General features: G+C 48.6%; 1 protein-coding gene across 1 annotated transcript in view; it reads right to left on the bottom strand.

Moving 5' to 3' along the window:
- Positions 1-3,699: 3,699 nt before the first annotated feature.
- LOC140411435 (putative nuclease HARBI1) overlaps positions 3,700-19,038 on the bottom strand; it is a 110,400-nt gene continuing 95,061 nt past the window's right edge. The window contains 3 exon segments of the mRNA XM_072500540.1: positions 3,700-3,831; positions 5,298-5,488; positions 8,548-8,631. Coding sequence (XP_072356641.1) covers positions 3,700-3,831; positions 5,298-5,488; positions 8,548-8,631 — 407 coding nt within the window.

Below are 19,038 nucleotides of genomic sequence, written 5' to 3'. Positions count from 1 at the left end.
GGCTGCCGCCGTGCGCATGTGCAGACTCGAAACCGGAAGTGCGGGGGCCCGTATCCGCAGCTAAAACTGCGTGAATCACTCTGGGTCCCTGCTAGCCCCCTGAAGGTGAGTGAATTTGCTTATCTTTTTTATCGGAAATTCGGGAGTGAAACACCAGCATTTTTACGCCGGCGTGGGCACATAGTCCCATTTTGGGAGAATCCAGCCCCACATCCGTTTATTTTGCAGGCATTCAGCCCCCCTTCCCCCCGCCCCACCCGCCTGTTCAAGCCCCTCTTTTTATACCCATCTCTGCTTCCGGCTTCAGTGTGATATCTTCTGGGAAACGTATGTGTGACTTGCTGTGAAATGAAACACAGGGAAGCACTTCCCCTCTCAACTCCGTCCACTGCTGTGTTACAAGTTGAATTCATCAACCTCTTCAGTGATCTCCCCAAGGCAGATTTGGGCTAAATTCTCCCCCCTTTAATTCACTGGGTCTTGTGCTGCCATCTTAAATCCCCCATACTGTTACATTACAGAGATGTAATATAAATATTACTCATTTGTCTTGCCGAGTTGTATTTAACTTGATGACAAACAGTCGAAGTCTCCCAGTTGATGACAAATTATTTATTGAGTAACAAAATAATATACTTGTGAGTTTTTAACTTTAATACTTTGACTAGTAATGGAATTAACAAAGATTAGATTAAATTAACAATTAATATAATACACTACACTCTGAGCTGGTCACACCTATCCTCTAGCTGCAATACACACACACACACACTAACCTTAAGAAAGAGCGGGAAACTCCTTATATAGTTCCTGTTAGTGTTGCCATCTAGTGATCATCTGACTGTACATTAACCAATCATGTATTTACATATACAGGGATCACTACACATACAATCTCCCTTTAGGTGACTCAACGCTTTCTTCTTTCCTTCCCTGTTGGTCTTTTTCCTTCCCTCCATCCTTCCAGCGCGTCTTTCACATTCCATTTATTCCCAGCACATTCCAAATCCAATTCATTTTCCTTTATCTGATGACTTTAATGAAACAATATTTTCCTTATAAATTGCTAACACCTGTCCATGACTGTTCCTATCACTTTCTCTTTGCATTTCCACAGTGACTTCATTGCAGTGTTAATGTAAGCCTACTTGTGACAATAATGAAGATTATTATTATTATTTCCAAACCCATTTTTCAAAGCTCTCTTAATTGATAAATTATTTGTTTAAGGCTTCAGGTCAATGATGATTTCAATATTTTTCTGCAAAATTGTTTTGCATCTAGTTTTTTGCATCTTGTTTTGCAACCGTCAGGGTCACACACAATGGGTGACCTCCCAACCTATGTGGTTCCAACCCCTGCGTGACCTGGCACAGTTGGTCCACCGTCCCTTGGGACAGACCCAGTCAGCACTGGCAAATGTTCTCTGTCATCTGGAGGAATGTTGTTCCTCTCCCGTACATCGTGATTGGCAGTGTGTCCTCTGAGCCACCTCAATGTGTGGCCCTGCCCCAGGTAACTCAGCAATCTGTGCCATCCCTTCCTCTGCAGGGCACTGATCCTGTCCATGTGCAGCTACACATTGGTGTCCTCTATCCTGGTAAACTGCAATCATAAGAACGATCAACTCCTCTAGCTCCATCACCCTCACACTCCAAGAATTGAAATAGACAAAACAGATCTGTGGGCAATGAGGAACCCTGTCAATGCCCGGACCCATTTCTCCATCAAGAGACAGGACATCCAGCCGTGCAAGTTCCTTTTCAATGATATTCACTCCCTTACTCTCACACACAACGGCCATGTCACTACACAAGCCTCTCCCAACTCCTTGTCATAGGTGGGCACCTACCTTGGATAGTGTTAGTGGCACCTGTGTGTACTGACTTGAACTGTGTGATGATGTGCCGGGTGTTATATGGGGGTGGGGGGGGAGGGTGTGTGCAGAATGCTACCATAACACTTCTTGTTTCAGGGCTGCCTGCCCTTTTCCCTTTTATTGGAAGCTAAACCCGTGACACCTCTCTCTTATGGAGAGGTGAGTGTAAGCCATGGAGGTCAATTCATGAGGGCTTAGCTCCCACCTATTTTGATCAACATAAGTAACCAAGCCGACTTAAATCAAACAAACTGAAGGGCAAATTAAAGGTACAGTCCCTTAAAGGGAGGGGCTCAGCTCCCAAAGGGTTAACTAGTGGGTGCTAATCAGTAGCAGAATCATGCATTGCAATACTGACTCAATGGGCATAATTGGCTCATCAAGAAAGGATCAGGGATGTTATAAGGGAAGCGCTTTCCTTCCGTGGCAAGTGAGGCTCACCTGATTTATTTGAAGCCTCCATATTACATTCAACTTGATGTTTCACTTTAACCTGCATTCCCCCAGCTCTCGTGGGTAGTGGATCATATAACTTTCCATCTTGTACACCCAGCCACCCAAGATAATATCTCAAAGGCCTGACCTCCCGCACCATGGGCAGTGCCCATCCACACTGCTCAAGCCCTACAGCTGTCCTTTACAGTCTGAGCGTGCCGGATAAATGTGACTGGCCTTGTCGTCCCATTACTCTCATGGAGCGAATCAGCACCCCATGTCAGAGTCCCCCACATTTCCCAACTGAGCTGGAGTGCCACCAAACCGCACCTTGGCAATTCGCAATCACGCCTGTGCTGACCCTGTGGATGTTCCTGCTCATACCACTCCCGGTTTGCCATCCCAGAAAGGCAATCCCTCCAAGTAACCATTGCTTCAACCTCAGTCAGGGCGACCCGAGATGCGCAAAGTCCACACCAAGCGCCAGACCCCATGGAGACCAAGAGCACTACAATAACCGAGGCCCACAAAGGTCTGCGAGCAGCAACCCCTCCCCCCCCTCCCCCCAAACTGGCAGGACGGAACCCCCCCTTCCCCCTTTGGCCATGTCACCGTTCACGCTGGCAGCTAATGTAGGTCTAAAATTCTGCCCAACCAGTCAATCCACCATCAGCACAGTGGTTCCGGTCATTGTTTTCAGTTGTCAACATCTTCCACCTTCTTCCCAGTAAATCAACCTGCTCTTCACATTCCCCATAGCAACCAAACTACCCAAGCTAGCTGTAATGTAGGATATTTGTAGCAGGTCACATGACCCCCCTGCATTTTGGCTTAAATTAGAAAGACAGTACAAAACATAACTATCTTATAAACTTTACATTTATAACAATTCATTCTAGCCAATCAAGACATGGAAAAGTAGAGCAAGAATGGTCAATAGAGTAAGAGATAAAAAAAGCAAGGCGTGAGAGTGAAGACAACATAGCCTGAACCTTAGAAGAATGAAGGTGGAAAGATAGATTAAATTTGAAATACCTTATGCAAAATAAGGGAATGTAGGGATTGTGGGTTTGTAAGTGCTGAAGTGCTCGCCAGTTAATGACCCAGAAGCCTGCCAACTAATCATTCCCACCGAGTTGCGAGTATCTAGAGGGTGAAGGTGACAGCTGTGACACATCTTCATGCTATTCTCCGAAAGATTACCCTCAAAGCTACTCTGGTCCATCGTGTCCAGAGGGCGAGTGGATAGGCCGGGCTGGTCAACTGATTGGCATGCAACAGAAGCGAGATGGCACTACTACAAGATAGGGGCATAAGGATAGCAGTAACTGAACTCGCGTGAGGCTGGCGCAATGGCTGTTTTGTCTCTTGCCCCCACCTCGATCTCAGCACCTGTTGCGGTCCAGTTCCTTGCTGGCAAGCTCAATGGCTCTTCCCTCAAATGGAGTGAGGGTATTCAGCTGTGGCTCGACTCTGGCAGGCTGTGCCCACTCATGACAATTGTGCTTGAGCAAGTCCTGCAATGAGAAAAATGGGGAGATTATGAGCAGGATTCATGCGGGTCAGATGGTAAAGATGCCAAGCATGTGTGGTAGGTGAGTGGGAGCATGGATGTGAGGAGAGGATTCACTGGGGAGATAAGAGGTTTGGGGGGGTACGGCAGAATGATGTGAAACTCGCAGTGTCCCCCTGATTGCTGAGATCAAGTGAAGCCGGGCTAAGCGAATCAGAGGCAGGGCGCCACGAGCACTGTATGAAACTCATGGAATTTTTTTATTAAATGGTTGAAGATACGGCAATTTTTCTCACTGACATTCCAATGGGTTCTTTCTGCTTTTCTCATTGAAATCGACACTTTGGTAAAATATTGAAAATATCTGCCCTTTGACTCCCAAGTCTTTCAAAGAGGTATTATAAAAGTCAGGGTTTATAAACTGTCTAACTAATTCAAGGATAGAATGGAGTTATGGGTTTAGAAGATAGTTAATCAGCATTTCTACCTGGATACAAATCCTATATGATTCACATTGCCATGGAGATGGGTTTTGAGAGAGGAAGAGTCCATAGCAAGCTATTGTAGTATTGACTTATAAGGTTTTCTCAGGACAACCCTGAACCTAACAGACCCAGAGAGAGAGGAGCAAGAGAACGCAGAGAGTCTCTCTTGTACACTAAGCAGAATGTGGCTGGGAACTTGCATTCAGATTGAAGAGACTAAGTTCATGAGGGTTTATATGAGGCTGGTTGACCTAACTTTGGCTAAAGGGAGGAATATTCAAGGCAACCCTGGCCATGAAAGTCAGTTCAGGAATTAGAAGTCATTTTGGTTATGAAAGGAAAAAGGAAACAAGCCATCAGGAGTGGAGAATAGCTTTGGACTGGTTCCTGGGGAATGAAGTATCCACTTAAGAGTAACATGTAACCATAGAAGGGGATTTTCAGTCATATACAGTTATATTGTCGACTGAAATAGTATTTAGTCAATGTTGTTTTTAGCTTGTTTGTTATTGTAAAAGTATTAAAACTTGAAATCCTGTCATGCGATCCTTTCACTCAGTTGCTGGAAATTCAAAAATCTTTCTATCCATTATTACTCTCTGTGGGGGTCGTAACAGAATGTAGCAAGTGAGAGATATACTACAGATCGGAGGGGTTTAATTTAAACAACACTAATTTCTCCTTTCACCACCCCTCTGTTAACAGAAATTACCAAATATAACTTACTTTACCCAATATAAACCATGACATATTCCCTCCCCCTTAGTTTATTAATAACTCCAAAGGAAACTCAAGATAGGATGAACTCAATGGGTTATTTTATTTGCACACTTAAAATGCCGAAGGAGGGTGATTATGTTGTCTCCTTTACATTTAAAAAGCAAATGAAGGATAAAATAAAGGTAGCTAGACGGTGCGGAAACCACAGCGAAAAGAATGTTTCACATGGATTCCAGAGTCTGGACGTCCACTGACGTTTTCCTACTTGGAGGTTGTTGGTCTGAAAACTGCTGCTAGGTAATTCACTTTTCTGGTAGGGTTGACTGCACACACTGAGATAGGAATGCAGAGATGAGTCAGTCTTGTAGACGAAGGTACAGAGGTTCCAGTAGACACAGTGCTGATGGACAGAGCACTTTTTCTGTGAGGCTGCTTGTAGGATAGTAAAATGGCAGACTGCATTTGCAGTACGGCAAAACAATGTAACTGGTTCCGTAAACTAGAGGCCCATGTTACTCTCCATATTGTGTTTGATAAGGGATGTGTATCCCTCTTCTGGGCCCCCAAGATGCTCAAATGGCTCAACCATTAAGAATTGAAAGGATGATTGCAGGGCCCTTTGTCCCAGCAGACAAGTGAACTCCAGCTGGCCAAACTGGATTATGAAATTCAAATAGCCTTTTAGAGCTCTGAATTTGCTCTGTGCAGCTCACGTTTGAGGGGGGTGGGCACGGGGGGGGGGGGGGGGGGGGGGGGGAGTCATTAGTTTCTCTTCCGGGATAATGAGGTGCAAGTTTCATTGATACAAACTTTGGTGCAAACTTAGTTCAGTGACTATTTCAAGGTCGCACATTCTGTCCTGATCTTTTTATTAAAAATGTTTGATAATTTAATTTTATCTTGTTAATTTATAACGTACCCTCCCCACCAACACGAATACATTTCTGAAATAAAACTCTCAACACTAGCATCCAATTAAAATGTTATTAGCGGGCGCTACCAAACGGAAAATAGAAATGAGTCTTTATAATAAATTACAAATCGGGCAGCAAAATTACTCGGCAAGTTGAATACAAGCAAGTTCCTGAAAACGAACACATCATATCTTCCTATCACTTTCTAGCCCCACCCTCAATCTCCACCTAAAAATAGCATCATATCAAGTGACAGTCACATTTTCAAAAGCTTACAGAGTGCAAATTCATTACAGCCATGGAAATATACTGATTATCACCTTCCAAACCCACAACTGCTCCCATCTAGAATTAAGGACAAGGGTAGCAGATACATGGGAACATCACCATCTGAAGATTCCCCTCCGAGTGACCCTCCATCCTGATTTTCCCCCAAGTAATTTGGGAAAAATACTCTTTTATAAATTCTTAGCATGTGTTGGCATGGAAGGGAATCATTTCTTTTATTTGGCTAGTGGCAGAACAAATGGCTCACAGTCATTCAATAATATTACAAAATGAATCACACAAAATGGAAGCTGTGCAAAAAAACCCAGATGGAGAAACCTAAGAAGAGCATTTTTGTTATGTAAATAATACATGCATTGCTGTGGGATAGCTTTGTTGAACAATATAGAGGTATATTTTTTCTGTTCTTATTATCTCAAAACTACACTTGCACAAAGAATTCAAAAGCGCCCAGGAGGGCATTGTGACCAGGATTATGAGTACTTCACAAGTAGTTGTCACAGCGCCATAGTTACTTTATATTTTATGGCCCTGGCAGCACCACACAGCGGGCATTGCTCTGTCAAAACAGGGAGATGACATGGCTATTTAAGGCAATTTTAAGGCCTTGGCCCTGTCTCTTCATTTTTCCTGATGGTATTCAGAAGTACAGCAAATAGAATGAGTTTAAAACTTTGCTACGTTTTCTAATAAAATAGTAGCAGCCTGACTGAGTGATATGTTTGTAACACTGATCACCCCCACTGAATGGACCAGAATAATGTTCCGAATGTCTGAAGGGGGTGGACGAAAGCCACTGCCTTAGCTATTAAGTTCACAGTTCTGTCATGACTCATTTACTTTACTCGATTTTGCCCAATATCAAAAGCAAAGAAATACAACTTGGTGACAAGTGGAAAATTGCATTTGAATAACCTTGGCTTGGCTTTACTGCAAGGAAATAGGAGGAAAAGCCTCAGCACATTCCTGAAAATCTGAAACAAAATTAGAAAAATCTGCAAATACATGTCTGTGTTTGTAAAGAAAAAAAGCTGACTAACATTTTGAATATAAACCTGCTTCATTATATCCCATTATGTATAATGGCCTGCCTCTTTCCTGAATACCAATAGACCTACCTGCCTTGTGTTTCCATTTTTTTTGCTGTTTTAGTTCATTTATTGGTTTCAACTTTCTGTTTTGATTTAACTGAATTGCAACAGTGTCCTGTGTTAAGTGCGTTTAGCCGGGTGTTTCCCAGCTTTCGCAGCGCCGAGAAAGACCACACTATCGCATGGAACTTTGTTGCAATCCGGGGCCTTAGTCCTGTTTCCATTTGTAAATGGCGCCCCAATCTCTCGACTTTCCCCCACGCCCGATGCAAGCCTCAGACTCCCAAAAGCCCCAATCACCTATAAGAGTGTTCTCAGGCCCCCCATTCCCACGTACCACACCTTACACCGGCAGGGCACCCCTGGGCCCGCTCTCCGACACGAGAACAATACTAGCCTGGCAGTGCCCTGCCAGGCTGGCAGTGCCAGGGTGCCCAGGTAGCACCAGCAGTGTCACGGTTCCACGCTGCCCAGGGGGCAACCATCTGTGGGCCTCTGATCCCTTGGGAAACCCCTCTAAGTGCCATTCTGCTTGGTCCCCATTTGTGGGGACCAGTACTGAACGGCATTCACCTCAGGTCTTCGAGGCGAAGGCGTTAGATCCCAACACCTTGGGTAGATCAGGCGAGCTGCATATTAGAGTGCGACCAGCTACTCACTCTCATATGCAGATTTGCTAATACTGATCCTGCCCTCACAACGTCTCATGGGATCCTGTTAGATCTCTCATGGTGTGACAAGCTGGGTAGATCCCGGAAGAGGCTTCTCCTGGCATTTACCGGCTGCATCGCACCCTAGTTCGCCCGAACGGGGGCACAATGCAGCCGGTGGACCGGGCCCTTGATTATTTCATAGATCACACCCTGGTTGGATATTCCAATTTCAGATCACCAGAACAGTTAACTATGTTAAAAAGGACTTACACACAGCATATGTCTGTGGGGTGTTTCACATTAAAAGGGTGCAACACTTGACATTTGTAAACGAGGCAGGAGATGGCTACTTATCACCAACCAGAGAGCCCAGGAACATTACCATTTGAATTTGATAGATAGCTCAATTTTTCTCCACATATATAATATTCAGAGTATACTAATATAAATGATTATAAGCATAAAGATGAATAATTCAAACCAAAATGATGAACCTTCCCCATTGAACTATCTCCACATTCTTCTGTTTTTGATCCTCGTGCCTAATAAAGGAATGAAAATATGCTTACCTTTCTCAGCCTTCTTCTGGTAGTTAATCCTCTTGTGCCCCAGGTTGGGCTGATGGAAACATCGCAAAGATTGTCCTGCTCCAGCTGAAATTGCAACAACAACAGCAAAGCTTGCAGTAATATAGTGCCTCTAATGAAGTAAAATGTCCAACGAAAATTCTTCAAATAAAAATAGACACTACATCAAAGGGGACTAATTGGTCACAGAAACAGGCTTTAAGGTAACTCAAAGGAGGGGGAGGGAAGTGGTGAGTCAGAGAGGATTAGGGAGGGAGTTCCACATGGATAAAACCACAGGCACCAATTCTGGAGTCAAGACAGTGGGGGTGCACAAAAGAGAACACAAAGTCCTTCAAGAGTTGTAGAACTGGAGGAGGTGAGCAAGGGAGAGAAGGTTGAGGCCAAAGAGGGATTTGGACTCAACGATAAGAATTTAAAATCAACAGTTCAGCACACTGGGAGCCAATCTATGTCAGAAATCTCTAGGATAATAAGGCAGCTTCTTAATGCAAGTTAGGATATAGAAAACAGAGTTTTGGAGAAGTTCAAGTTTATGAAAGGTGGAAGATGGCCAGTCACATTGGAATAGTCACATTTGGAGGTAAGAAAGGGATGGAGCATGATTTCAGCAACAGATGTGTTAAAGCAGGAGTGGGAGTGTACTATCTCTGTGATAGGATTATGGTGTCAGAAGCTCACCTCAGGGTCAGATGGGATGCTGAGCTTGTGCATATTTTGGTTTGAGACAATGACTGGAAAGGGATAGAACTGGTGACAAAGGAACAGAATCTTTGGGCAGAGAACCAATATAATGGCTTTGATTTTCTCAATATTTAATTGGAAGAGTTAAAATTGCAGTTGGATTTCCAAGCACTGGGACCCGACACTCGTACTCTGAGGCGATCCTTGCATAAGCAGAAAAGGAAGGCATCAATAGCTAGAAGCAAACTCATTGAACTTCTCATTTATTTTGTCACCGTGGAAGCTAGAACACACAAATTAGGAAATTAGGAATAGGCCTCAAGCCTCCTCTGCCATTCAGTAAGATCATGGCTGCTTTGGCTTTCATCTCAACTCCACATTCCTGTCTGACCCGTATAACTATTCAGCCCCTTTCTTATCAAGAATCCTTCTACCGCTGCCTTAAAGATATTCAAGGATATTCCAAAGTCTCACAACCTTCTAAGAGAACAGTTTCCTCATCGTTGTCCTAAATGGGTGACCCCTTGTTTTTAAACAGTGACATTGAGTTCAAGATTCTCCCACAATAGGAAACATCCTCTCCACATCACCCTGTCAAGTCCCCTCAGGATCTTATAAGTTTCAATCAAGTTGCCTCTTGCTCTTTTAAAGTCGAGCAGATACAAGCCTAATGTCTTCAGCATTTCCTCATATATATTCCAGATATTAATTTAGGAAACCTTCTTTGAACTACTTATAATGTATTTACATCTTTCCTTAACTAAGGAGAAAAATACTGTATACCAGTGTTCTTCAAACTTTTTTCCGGGGACCCATTTTTACCAACCGGCCAAGCTTCGGGACCCACGCCGGCCGATCTTCGTGACCCACGCTGGCCGACCTGCACGACCCACCATTTTCTCTTACCTTGTTTGCTGCTGACAAAAATGGAGGAAATGGTTTTGGGTCCCTTTGGCCCTCGTACACGCTCCTCCAATGGAACATGTTGGATGAAGGTGAAGCCTCCTGGTGTCGGAAAGTATGGAGTCCATATGGAGTCTGTCCAAAGTTCTGAATTTTTTTTCCTGTAAAATTTTTTCAAATAAACCCCCCCTCCCGAACTTCTAAAAAAAAAAATGAGTAAAATAAATGAAAAAAATGAATAACCCGCCCTCCCCCTGAACTTGTAAAAAAAAAAATGAATAAAATAAATGAAAAAAATGAATAAAACCCCCTCGAACTCATAAAAAAAAAAATGAATAAAATAAATGAATAAATGAATAAAAACCACTACAGAACTTGTAAAACAAAAAGCTGCAACCCTTTAAAAAAAATAGCGGCTGATTATCGTGCGCGCATGCACAATGTAGCCCAATTTTCTTTTTAACATGTTCGTGGCCGCTTGCAGCCGGCGTTATGAAAAGTCGGCTGCTGCGTGAGGATTTGCACGATCGGGAGCGTCGCGGACAACGTCTCCGCGACCCTCCCGACACCCGCCCACGATCTACCCGCGGGTCGCGCCCCCGACTTTGAAGAACACTGCTGTATACAGTAGTCCAGATGTGGTCTCACCAGTGCTCTATATAATTGATGTGGAGATGCCGGCGTTGGACTGGGGTGAGCACAGTAAGAAGTCTTACAACACCAGGTTAAAGTCCAACAGGTTTGTTCCGATGTCACTAGCTTTCGGAGCGCTGCTCCTTCCTCAGGTGAATGAAGAGGTATGTTCCAGAAACATATATATAGACAGATTCAAAGATGCCGGACAATGTTTGGAATACGAGCATTAGCAGGTGATTAAATCTTTACAGATTCAGAGATGGGGTAACCCCAGGTTAAAGAGGTGTGAATTGTGTCAAGCCAGGACAGTTGGTAGGATTTTGCAGGCCAGATGGTGGGGGATGAATGTAATGCGACATAAATCCCAGGTCCTGGTTGAGGCCGCACTCATGTGTGCGGAACTTGGCTATAAGTTTCTGCTCGGCGATTCTGCGTTGATGCACGTCCTGAAGGCCGCCTTGGAGAACGCTTACCCGGAGATCAGAGGCTGAATGCCCTTGACTGCTGAAGTGTTCCCCCACTGGAAGGGAACATTCTTGCCTGGTGATTGTCGCACGATGTCCGTTCATTCGTTGTCGCAGCGTCTGCATGGTCTCGCCAATGTACCACGCTTCGGGACATCCTTTCCTGCAGCGTATGAGGTAGACAACGTTGGCCGAGTCGCACGAGTATGTACCGCGTACCTGGTGGGTGGTGTTCTCACGTGTAATCCATGTCGATGATCTGGCACGTCTTGCAGAGATTGCCATGGCAGGGTTGTGCGGTGTCGTGGTCACTGTTCTGAAGGTTGGGTAGTTTGCTGCAAACAATGGTTTGTTTGAGGTTGCGCGGTTGTTTGAAGGCAAGTAGTGGGGGTGTGGGGGTGACCTTGGCAAGATGTTCATCTTCATCGATGACGTGTTGAAGGCTGTGAAGAAGATGTCATAATTTCTCCGCTCCGGGAAAGTACTGGACGGCAAAGGGTATTCTGTCGGTTGTGTCCCATGTTTGTCTTCTGAGGAGGTCGGTGTGGTTTTTTGCTGTGGCGCGTTGGAACTGTCGATCGACGAGTCGAGCGCCATATCCCGTTCGTACGAGGGCATCTTTCAACATCTATAGATGTCTGTTACGCTCCTCCTCGCCTGAGCAGATCCTGTGTATACGGAGAGCTTGTCCATAGGGGATGGCTTCTTTAATGTGTTTAGGGTGGAAGCTGGAGAAGTGGAGCATCGTGAGGTTATCCGTGGGTTTGCGGTAAAGCGAAGTGCTGAGGTGACTGTCCTTGATGGAGACGAGTGTGTCCAAGAATGCAACTGACTTTGGAGAGTAGTCCATGGTGAGTCTGATGGTTGGATGGAACTTATTGATGTCATCGTGTAGTCGTTTCAGTGATTCTTCGCCGTGGGTCCAAAGGAAAAAAATGTCATCAATGTATCTGGTGTATCGATGGAGTAGGGCAGGTTGTGGGCCTTGATAAAATGGAAGAACTGGCTGACCGCCGGGTGGCAGAGGTCATTGTGGAGAGCCCGGAGTCGGTCCACTTGTGTGCTGGCACATGTACCGCGGGATAGGGCATCTGGGGGCTCATTGAGCTTACCCGGGCGATACAAGATCTCATAGTTATAGGTGGAGAGCTCGATCCTCCACCTCAAGATCTTGTCGTTCTTGATCTTGCCCTGCTGTGTATTATTAAACATGAAGGCAACCGACTGTTGGTCAGTGAGGAGGGTGAATCTCCTGCCGGCCAGGTAATGCCGCCAATGTCGCACAGCTTCCACAATGGCTTGGGCCTCCTTTTCAACAGAGGAGTGCCGAATTTCAGAGGCATGAAGGGTGCGGGAGAAGAAAGCCACGGGTCTGCCTGCCTGGTTGAGGGTGGCGGCCAGAGCCACGTCCGATGCATCGCTCTCCACCAGAAAGGGGAGGGACTCGTCGACCGCGTGCATCGTGGCCTTGGCGATGTCCGCCTTGATGTGGTTGAAGGCCCGGCGGGCCTCAGCCGTCAGGGGAAAAACTGTGGACTTGATGAGTGGGCGGGCCTTGTCCGCATAATTAGGGACCCACTGGGCGTAATATGAGAAGAACCCCAGGCATCGTTTCAGGGCCTTGGGGCAGTGGGGGAGGGGGAGTTCCAGTGGGGTCGGGCCCTTGGACTCCATTTTCCACAACGTAGTCAAGAATGGCTAAGCGGGTAGTGCGGAAAACGCATTTCTCCTTATTGTAGGTGAGGTTAAGGAGTTTGGCGGTGTGGAGGAATTTCTGGAGATTCGCGTTGTGGTCCTGCTGGTTGTGGCCGCAGATGGTGACATTATCCAGGTACGGGAACGTGGCCCGCAGCCCGTACTGGTCAACCATTCGGTCCATCTCTCGCTGGAAGACCGAGACCCCATTGGTGACACCGAAGGGAACTCTAAGGAAGTGATAGAGGCGGCCATCTGCTTCGAATGCAGTGTATTGGCGGTCCTCAGGCGGACGGGGGGCTGGTGATAGGCGGACTTCAAATCAATTGTGGAGAAGACTCGATACTGCGCAATCTGGTTGACTATGTCAGATATGCTTGGGAGGGGGTACGCATCGAGCTGCGTGTACCGGTTGATGGCCTGAATGTAGTCGATGACCATCCGGTGTTTCTCCCCAGTCCTAACTACCGCCACTTGAGCTCTTCAAGGGCTGTTACTGGCCTCAATGACCCCCTCCCGCAGAAGCCATTGGACTTCCAACCTAATAAAGGTCCTGTCCTGTGCACTGTACTATCTGCTCCTCGTGGCGACGGGCTTACAGTCCGGGGTGAGGTTTGTGAAAAGTGAGGGCGGATTGACCTTAAGGGTCGTGAGGTCACAGACGGTGAGGGGGGGGGGGCAGGGGTCCACCGAACTTCAGAGTAAAGCTCTGGAGGTGGCACTGAAAATCTAGACCTAGTAACAGGGCAGCGCAGCGATGGGGGAGGACGTAGAGTCTGAAGTTGCAGTACTCTACGCCCTGTACGGAGAGGGTCGCGACGCAGTACCCCCGGATTTGTACGGAATGGGATCCGGAGGCCAGGGAGATTTTCTGGGTGATGGGGAGGACCGGGAGGGAGCAGCGCCTTACCGTGGCAGGGTGGATGAAACTCTCCGTGCTCCCGGAGTTGAAAAGGCAGGTCGTCTCGTGCCCGTTGATCCGCACGGTCATCGTAGCGTTCGCGAGGTTGCGGGGCCGAGACTGATGGAGGGTGATGGAGGCGAGCTGCGCAGGTTGTTGGGAGTTGTTGGGCTGATCGACGGTGGCGGAGGTATCAGCGGCCCCTGAACGGCCAAGCAAGCAGGTCCTGAGGTGCGGTCCAAGCTGACATCCAAGATGGCGGCGCTCAGGGGCCGCACGTGGCGGGCGGCGGCGAAGATGGCAGTGCCCCTGGATCGCATGTGGGGGGTGTAGCTATGCTGGGCCTGGAAACGGCAGCGACTGATCGGGCCTGGCAAACAGAGACAAAGTGGCCCTTCTTGCCACACCTGTTGCAGGTCGCGCTCCACGCCGGGCAGCGCTGCCTGGGATGCTTGCTCTGGCCACAAAAACAGCATTTGAGGCCTCCGGAGTTCGCTGGCTGCCGTGCGGCGCAGGCTTGCGGCGTACCCGGGTCGGATGATGGTGGGGCCCATGACGCCCACGAAGGTGCCGCGCGGTCGAAGGTGTAGGACTCTCGATTGCGGGAGGCCACTTCTAGGGAATTAGCGAGCTGTACAGTCTCGTGGCCAAGAGGTGCCTGGTGAACACCAGGGACAAGATTTTCCGACCCCCCACCGGGTTGGAGAATCGCCGGGGGCTGGCGTGAATCCCGCTCCCGCCGGTTGCCGAATTCCCCGGCACCGGATATTCGGCGGGGGTGGGAATCGCGTCGCGCCGGTTGGTGGGGCCCCCTCCCCGCGATTCTCCGGCCCGGATGGGCCGAAGTCCCGCTGCTAAAATGCCTGTCCCGCCGGCGTAGATTAAACCACCTACCTTACCGGCGGGACAAGACGGCGCAGGCAGGCTCCGGGGTCCTGGGGGGGGCGCGGGGCGATCTGGCCCCTGGGGGTGCCCCCACGGTGGCCTGGCCCTCGATCGGGGCCCACCGATCCGCGGGCGGGCCTGTGCCGTGGGGGCACACTTTTCCTTCCGCCTTCGCCACGGTCTCCACCATGGCGGAGGCGGAAGGGACTCCCTCCACTGCGTATGCACGGGAATGCCGTCAGCGGCCGCTAACGCTCCCGCGCATGTGCCGCCCGGAGATGTCATTTCCGCACCAGCTGGTGGGGCACCAAAGGCCTTTTCCGCCAGCTGGCGGGGCGGAAATTAGTCCGGCGCGGGCCTAGCCCCTTAAGGTTGGGGCCCAGCCCCCCAAGGTGCGGAGTATTCCGCACCTTTGGGGCGGCGCGATGCCTGACTGATTTGCGCCGTTTTGGGTGCCAGTCGGCGGACATCGCGGCGATACCGGAGAATTTCGCCCCTGATTCACAGTCTTGATGTACTGTCCTTTTAGTGATGCCATCCCTTCCGTGTAGGTGGCAGCGTCCCGAATGAGGGGGAAAACATGGGGGCTCACCCGTGAGTAGAGGATCTGGAGCTTCTGCGGGTCTGAGAGGGCTTCTGTGGATCCTCCGAGAAATCCTTCAAAGCAGACTAGCCAGTGCTCGAAAGTGGCTGTGGCGTCGGCTGCGTGAGGGTTCAGCTCCAGGCGATCCGGATTGATTAAGATGTTCATCTTTGAAATTCTAGCACAATAAATTGATGTACCATCAATGACCACGAGACGAAATGGTGAAGCCATTGGGGCTTTATTGCACTAGATGCTAAGCCTCCTGCAGCTGGAACCAGAATGTAGGCAGCATAGGAGAGTATACACTTTTATACAGCGCCTGCTGGGAGGAGACAGCAAGCTGGGATTTATTGTGTTAACTGTAGTACAGTGGCAGCACCGTAATACACGTTGTGTGACCAGTAGTGTTTACCACATGGTAGATCCAGGCTATGTCGAATATTCCAGGCATACGAAAGCACTCTCTTGTGACATAGGGTTTCCAGAGCGGTTTAAAATTCTGAATTCTTAAAAACATCTAGAACAAGAACAGGAGGAAAAACTTCAAAAACTTACCATTCCCCACTAGGCTTTTCTGATGTCACATCACCAGTGGCTCAGCTAGAAACTGAAGGAATTGTAGTTTCTCTGCAAGTTTATAACTTGACAGAACTTCTCAGCTCAAACTAATGAGATCCTGAAAGTACCAGTCAGTGTAAACTTCTTCACCCTCTGTGTGGCATATTCAACTTGGTAATTAGCCGGTGACAAGTGATTTTGTGCCTTTATCAAGCTGCAAAGAAAAACCATGCAAATCACAAGTATTTTGCCCTGCATCCCGAATTCTACATTATTTACTTCTGTGATTTCAATCAACATCAAATTTGACGTTTTCTTCAGTGCTTTCCTGTGACTGTTTTTATCTCTTTTATAGGATTTGTTCCTTCTGGTTGAAGAAATTAGTCCATAGCAAAATGAACTTCAAAGGCACACTCCATCTGTCACGAAGACATGAAACTGAGGCTCAAACCCACATCTGATTAAGCAAAAGTAATTGTTCTTTTCTCTGGGATTAAAATGTTCACTGGGAGTTCTGTTTTGAAAGAAATAAAATACTGGCCGGGATTCTCCCCTACCCGGCGGGGCGGGAGATCCTGGCGGCATGGAGCGGCGGGAACCACTCCGGCGTCGGCCCGCCCCAAAGGTGCGGATTTCTCCGCACCTTTGGGGCCAAGCCTTCACCTTGAGGGGCTAGGCCCGTGCTGGAGTGGTTTCCGCTCTACCAGCCGGCGGGAAAGGCCTTTGGCGCCACTCCAGCCAGGGCCGAAAGGACTTCACCGGGCGGCGGAAGTCCGCGCATGCGCGGGAGCGTCAGCGGCCGCTGACGTCAGCCCTGCACATGCGCGGGGGGGGGGGGTCTCTTACGCGTCGGCCATCGCGGAGGCTGCAGCCAAGGCAAAGGGAAAAGAGTGCCCCACGGCACAGGCCCGCTCACGGATCGGTGGGCCCCGATCGTGGGCCAGGCCACCGTGGCAGCACCCCCCGAGGCCAGATCGCTCCGCGCCCCCCCCAGGGCCCCAGAGCAAGCCTGAGCCGCCAGTCCCGCCAGGAAGGTAGGTGTTTGATTCACGCCGGCGGGACTGGCATGACAGCAGCGGGACTTCGGCCCATCGCGGGGTCGGAGAATCGCCGCGGGGGGACCCGCCGACTGGCGTGGCGCGATTCCCGCCCCCGCCGAATATCCGGTGCCGGAGAATTCGGCGGCCGGCGGGAGCGGGATTCATGCCAGCCCCCGGCGGCCGGGTCAGAGAATCCTGCCCACTATCTTGTTTCATTATTTATTTGTTTGTGCTATTTTCTAGTATCACTTTTTTCTTAATAATATTTCATTGAGGTATTTGAAAATGACAACAACAGTCCGCCCACTCCCCCCCCCCCCCCCCACCCCCGCCCCACTCCCTACCCCCTTGGAGTACTGCATCTGCTGATATTAAAATTTTCCCCGAGAAAGTCGACGAGCGGCTGTCACCTCCGGGTGAACCCGACCATTGACCCTCTTAAGGCGAACTTTATTGTCTCGAGACTGAGGAACCCAGCCATATCACTAACCCAGGTCTCTACACTCGGGGGCTTCGAATCCCTCCGCAATAATCAGTTCCGTCTCCGTGCTGCCAGGGAGGCAAAGGCCAAGACGTCAGCCTCTTTCGCCCCCTGAACCCTCGGATCTTCCGACTCTCCAAAGATCGCTACCTCCGGACACGGCACCACCTATGGTTTTAGTACCGTGGACATTGCCTTAGCGAAACCCTGCCAAAACCCTCTAAGCTTCGGGCATGCCCAAAACATGTGGACATGATTTGCTGGGCTTCCCACGCACCTCGCACAACTATCCTCAACCCCGAAGAACTTACTCATCCTAGCCGCCGTCATGTGTGCCCGGTGGACTACCTTAAATTGTATCAGGCTAAGCCTGGCGCACGATGAGGCGGTATTAACCCTGCTTAGGGCATCCGCCCATAGACCCGCCTCTATCTCCCCTCCTTGCTCGTCCTCCCACTTGCCCTTGAGCTCCTCCACCGGGGTTTCCTCCGCCTCTGAAAGCTCCTGGTAAATATCTGATACCTTCCTCTCTCCCACCCGGGTACTGGAAACTACTCTATCCTGTATCCCCTGTGGCGGCAGCAGCGGAAAGGCTGGCACCTGTTTTCTCAGGAAGTCTCGCACCTGCAAGTACCTAAAACCATTGTTGCTAACTTTTGGTTGGTTCAATTGGCTCTGTTTTATAACCTTTGCTCTAGAGTCGCCAGGTATCTTTATGATACCGCCACGAGGTTCAAGTTCAAGTAATGATCAATAACTCAATACACCAGTTAGTAAGATTCAAATCAAAGCACATTTATTATACACAGTAAATTGCTACTCATGCATAAACTCTACTTGCTAAACTATTTCTATAACTAACAGGCCTATACTTAGCTTCGGACGGGCCCACCAGGTCAGGGGAACAAATGGCCTTTTGTTCGGGTTCGGAGTCTGCGGGATTCAAAGCTGGTATGGACTTGTAGCTAGGAGCACCTATCTCGTAGCGAGCATTGACTTGAGACTTACGTTCTTTGGAGGCAGCTGGACAGGTCACTGTCAAGGGTTGGTTCGCGTTGCTGAGTGACCCTGCCAAGAAGGACGATTTGAACTTGGGGGCTTTACTTTATAGTCCCCAGGGGCTTCCCGCCCTTCGGGGCGGACCCCGTACCTGGTTTCACGTGATTGGACTTTGTTCCAATCACTTGGTTCGATTACTCCAATACTGGAGCGGTTCCCTGATCGGTGGGCGGTCTTTAAGTGTCCGTTAACCTCTTTTGTGTTGGCTCCTGCTGGTGCCGAGGAGTCTGGCTTGGCCTTGTTTACCTTAAATGTTTCGATTGTTCCCAGGGATCGCTCATTAGTATGTAGATGGCTGCTACATTATTATGCTGATGGTTGCTGGTATCGATGCTGTCTGGGCTTTTGCAGCGTCTAATACACAGTAAACTTGCACCTGCTAGTTTCTGCCTGTGTTGGCTGAATTTCCCTTCAGCCTTTGCTATTCTCCATTTTACGTTGGGAATTGGACAACCCAGGTGGCTACACCATTCCCTGCTGGCAATTTAAATTTATCCTCCAAAGCTTTAAAACTGAGAATCCTCCCATCTATAAATAGATCCCCCATCCGTCTAATTCCTGCCCTTTGCCAACACCGGAAC

The sequence above is a fragment of the Scyliorhinus torazame genome, chromosome 4, assembly GCF_047496885.1.
Source record: "Scyliorhinus torazame isolate Kashiwa2021f chromosome 4, sScyTor2.1, whole genome shotgun sequence".
Classification (NCBI taxonomy): Eukaryota; Metazoa; Chordata; class Chondrichthyes; order Carcharhiniformes; family Scyliorhinidae; genus Scyliorhinus; species Scyliorhinus torazame.
Note: the sequence above shows the minus strand (reverse complement) of the source record. Positions and strands in the feature narration are given on the sequence as shown.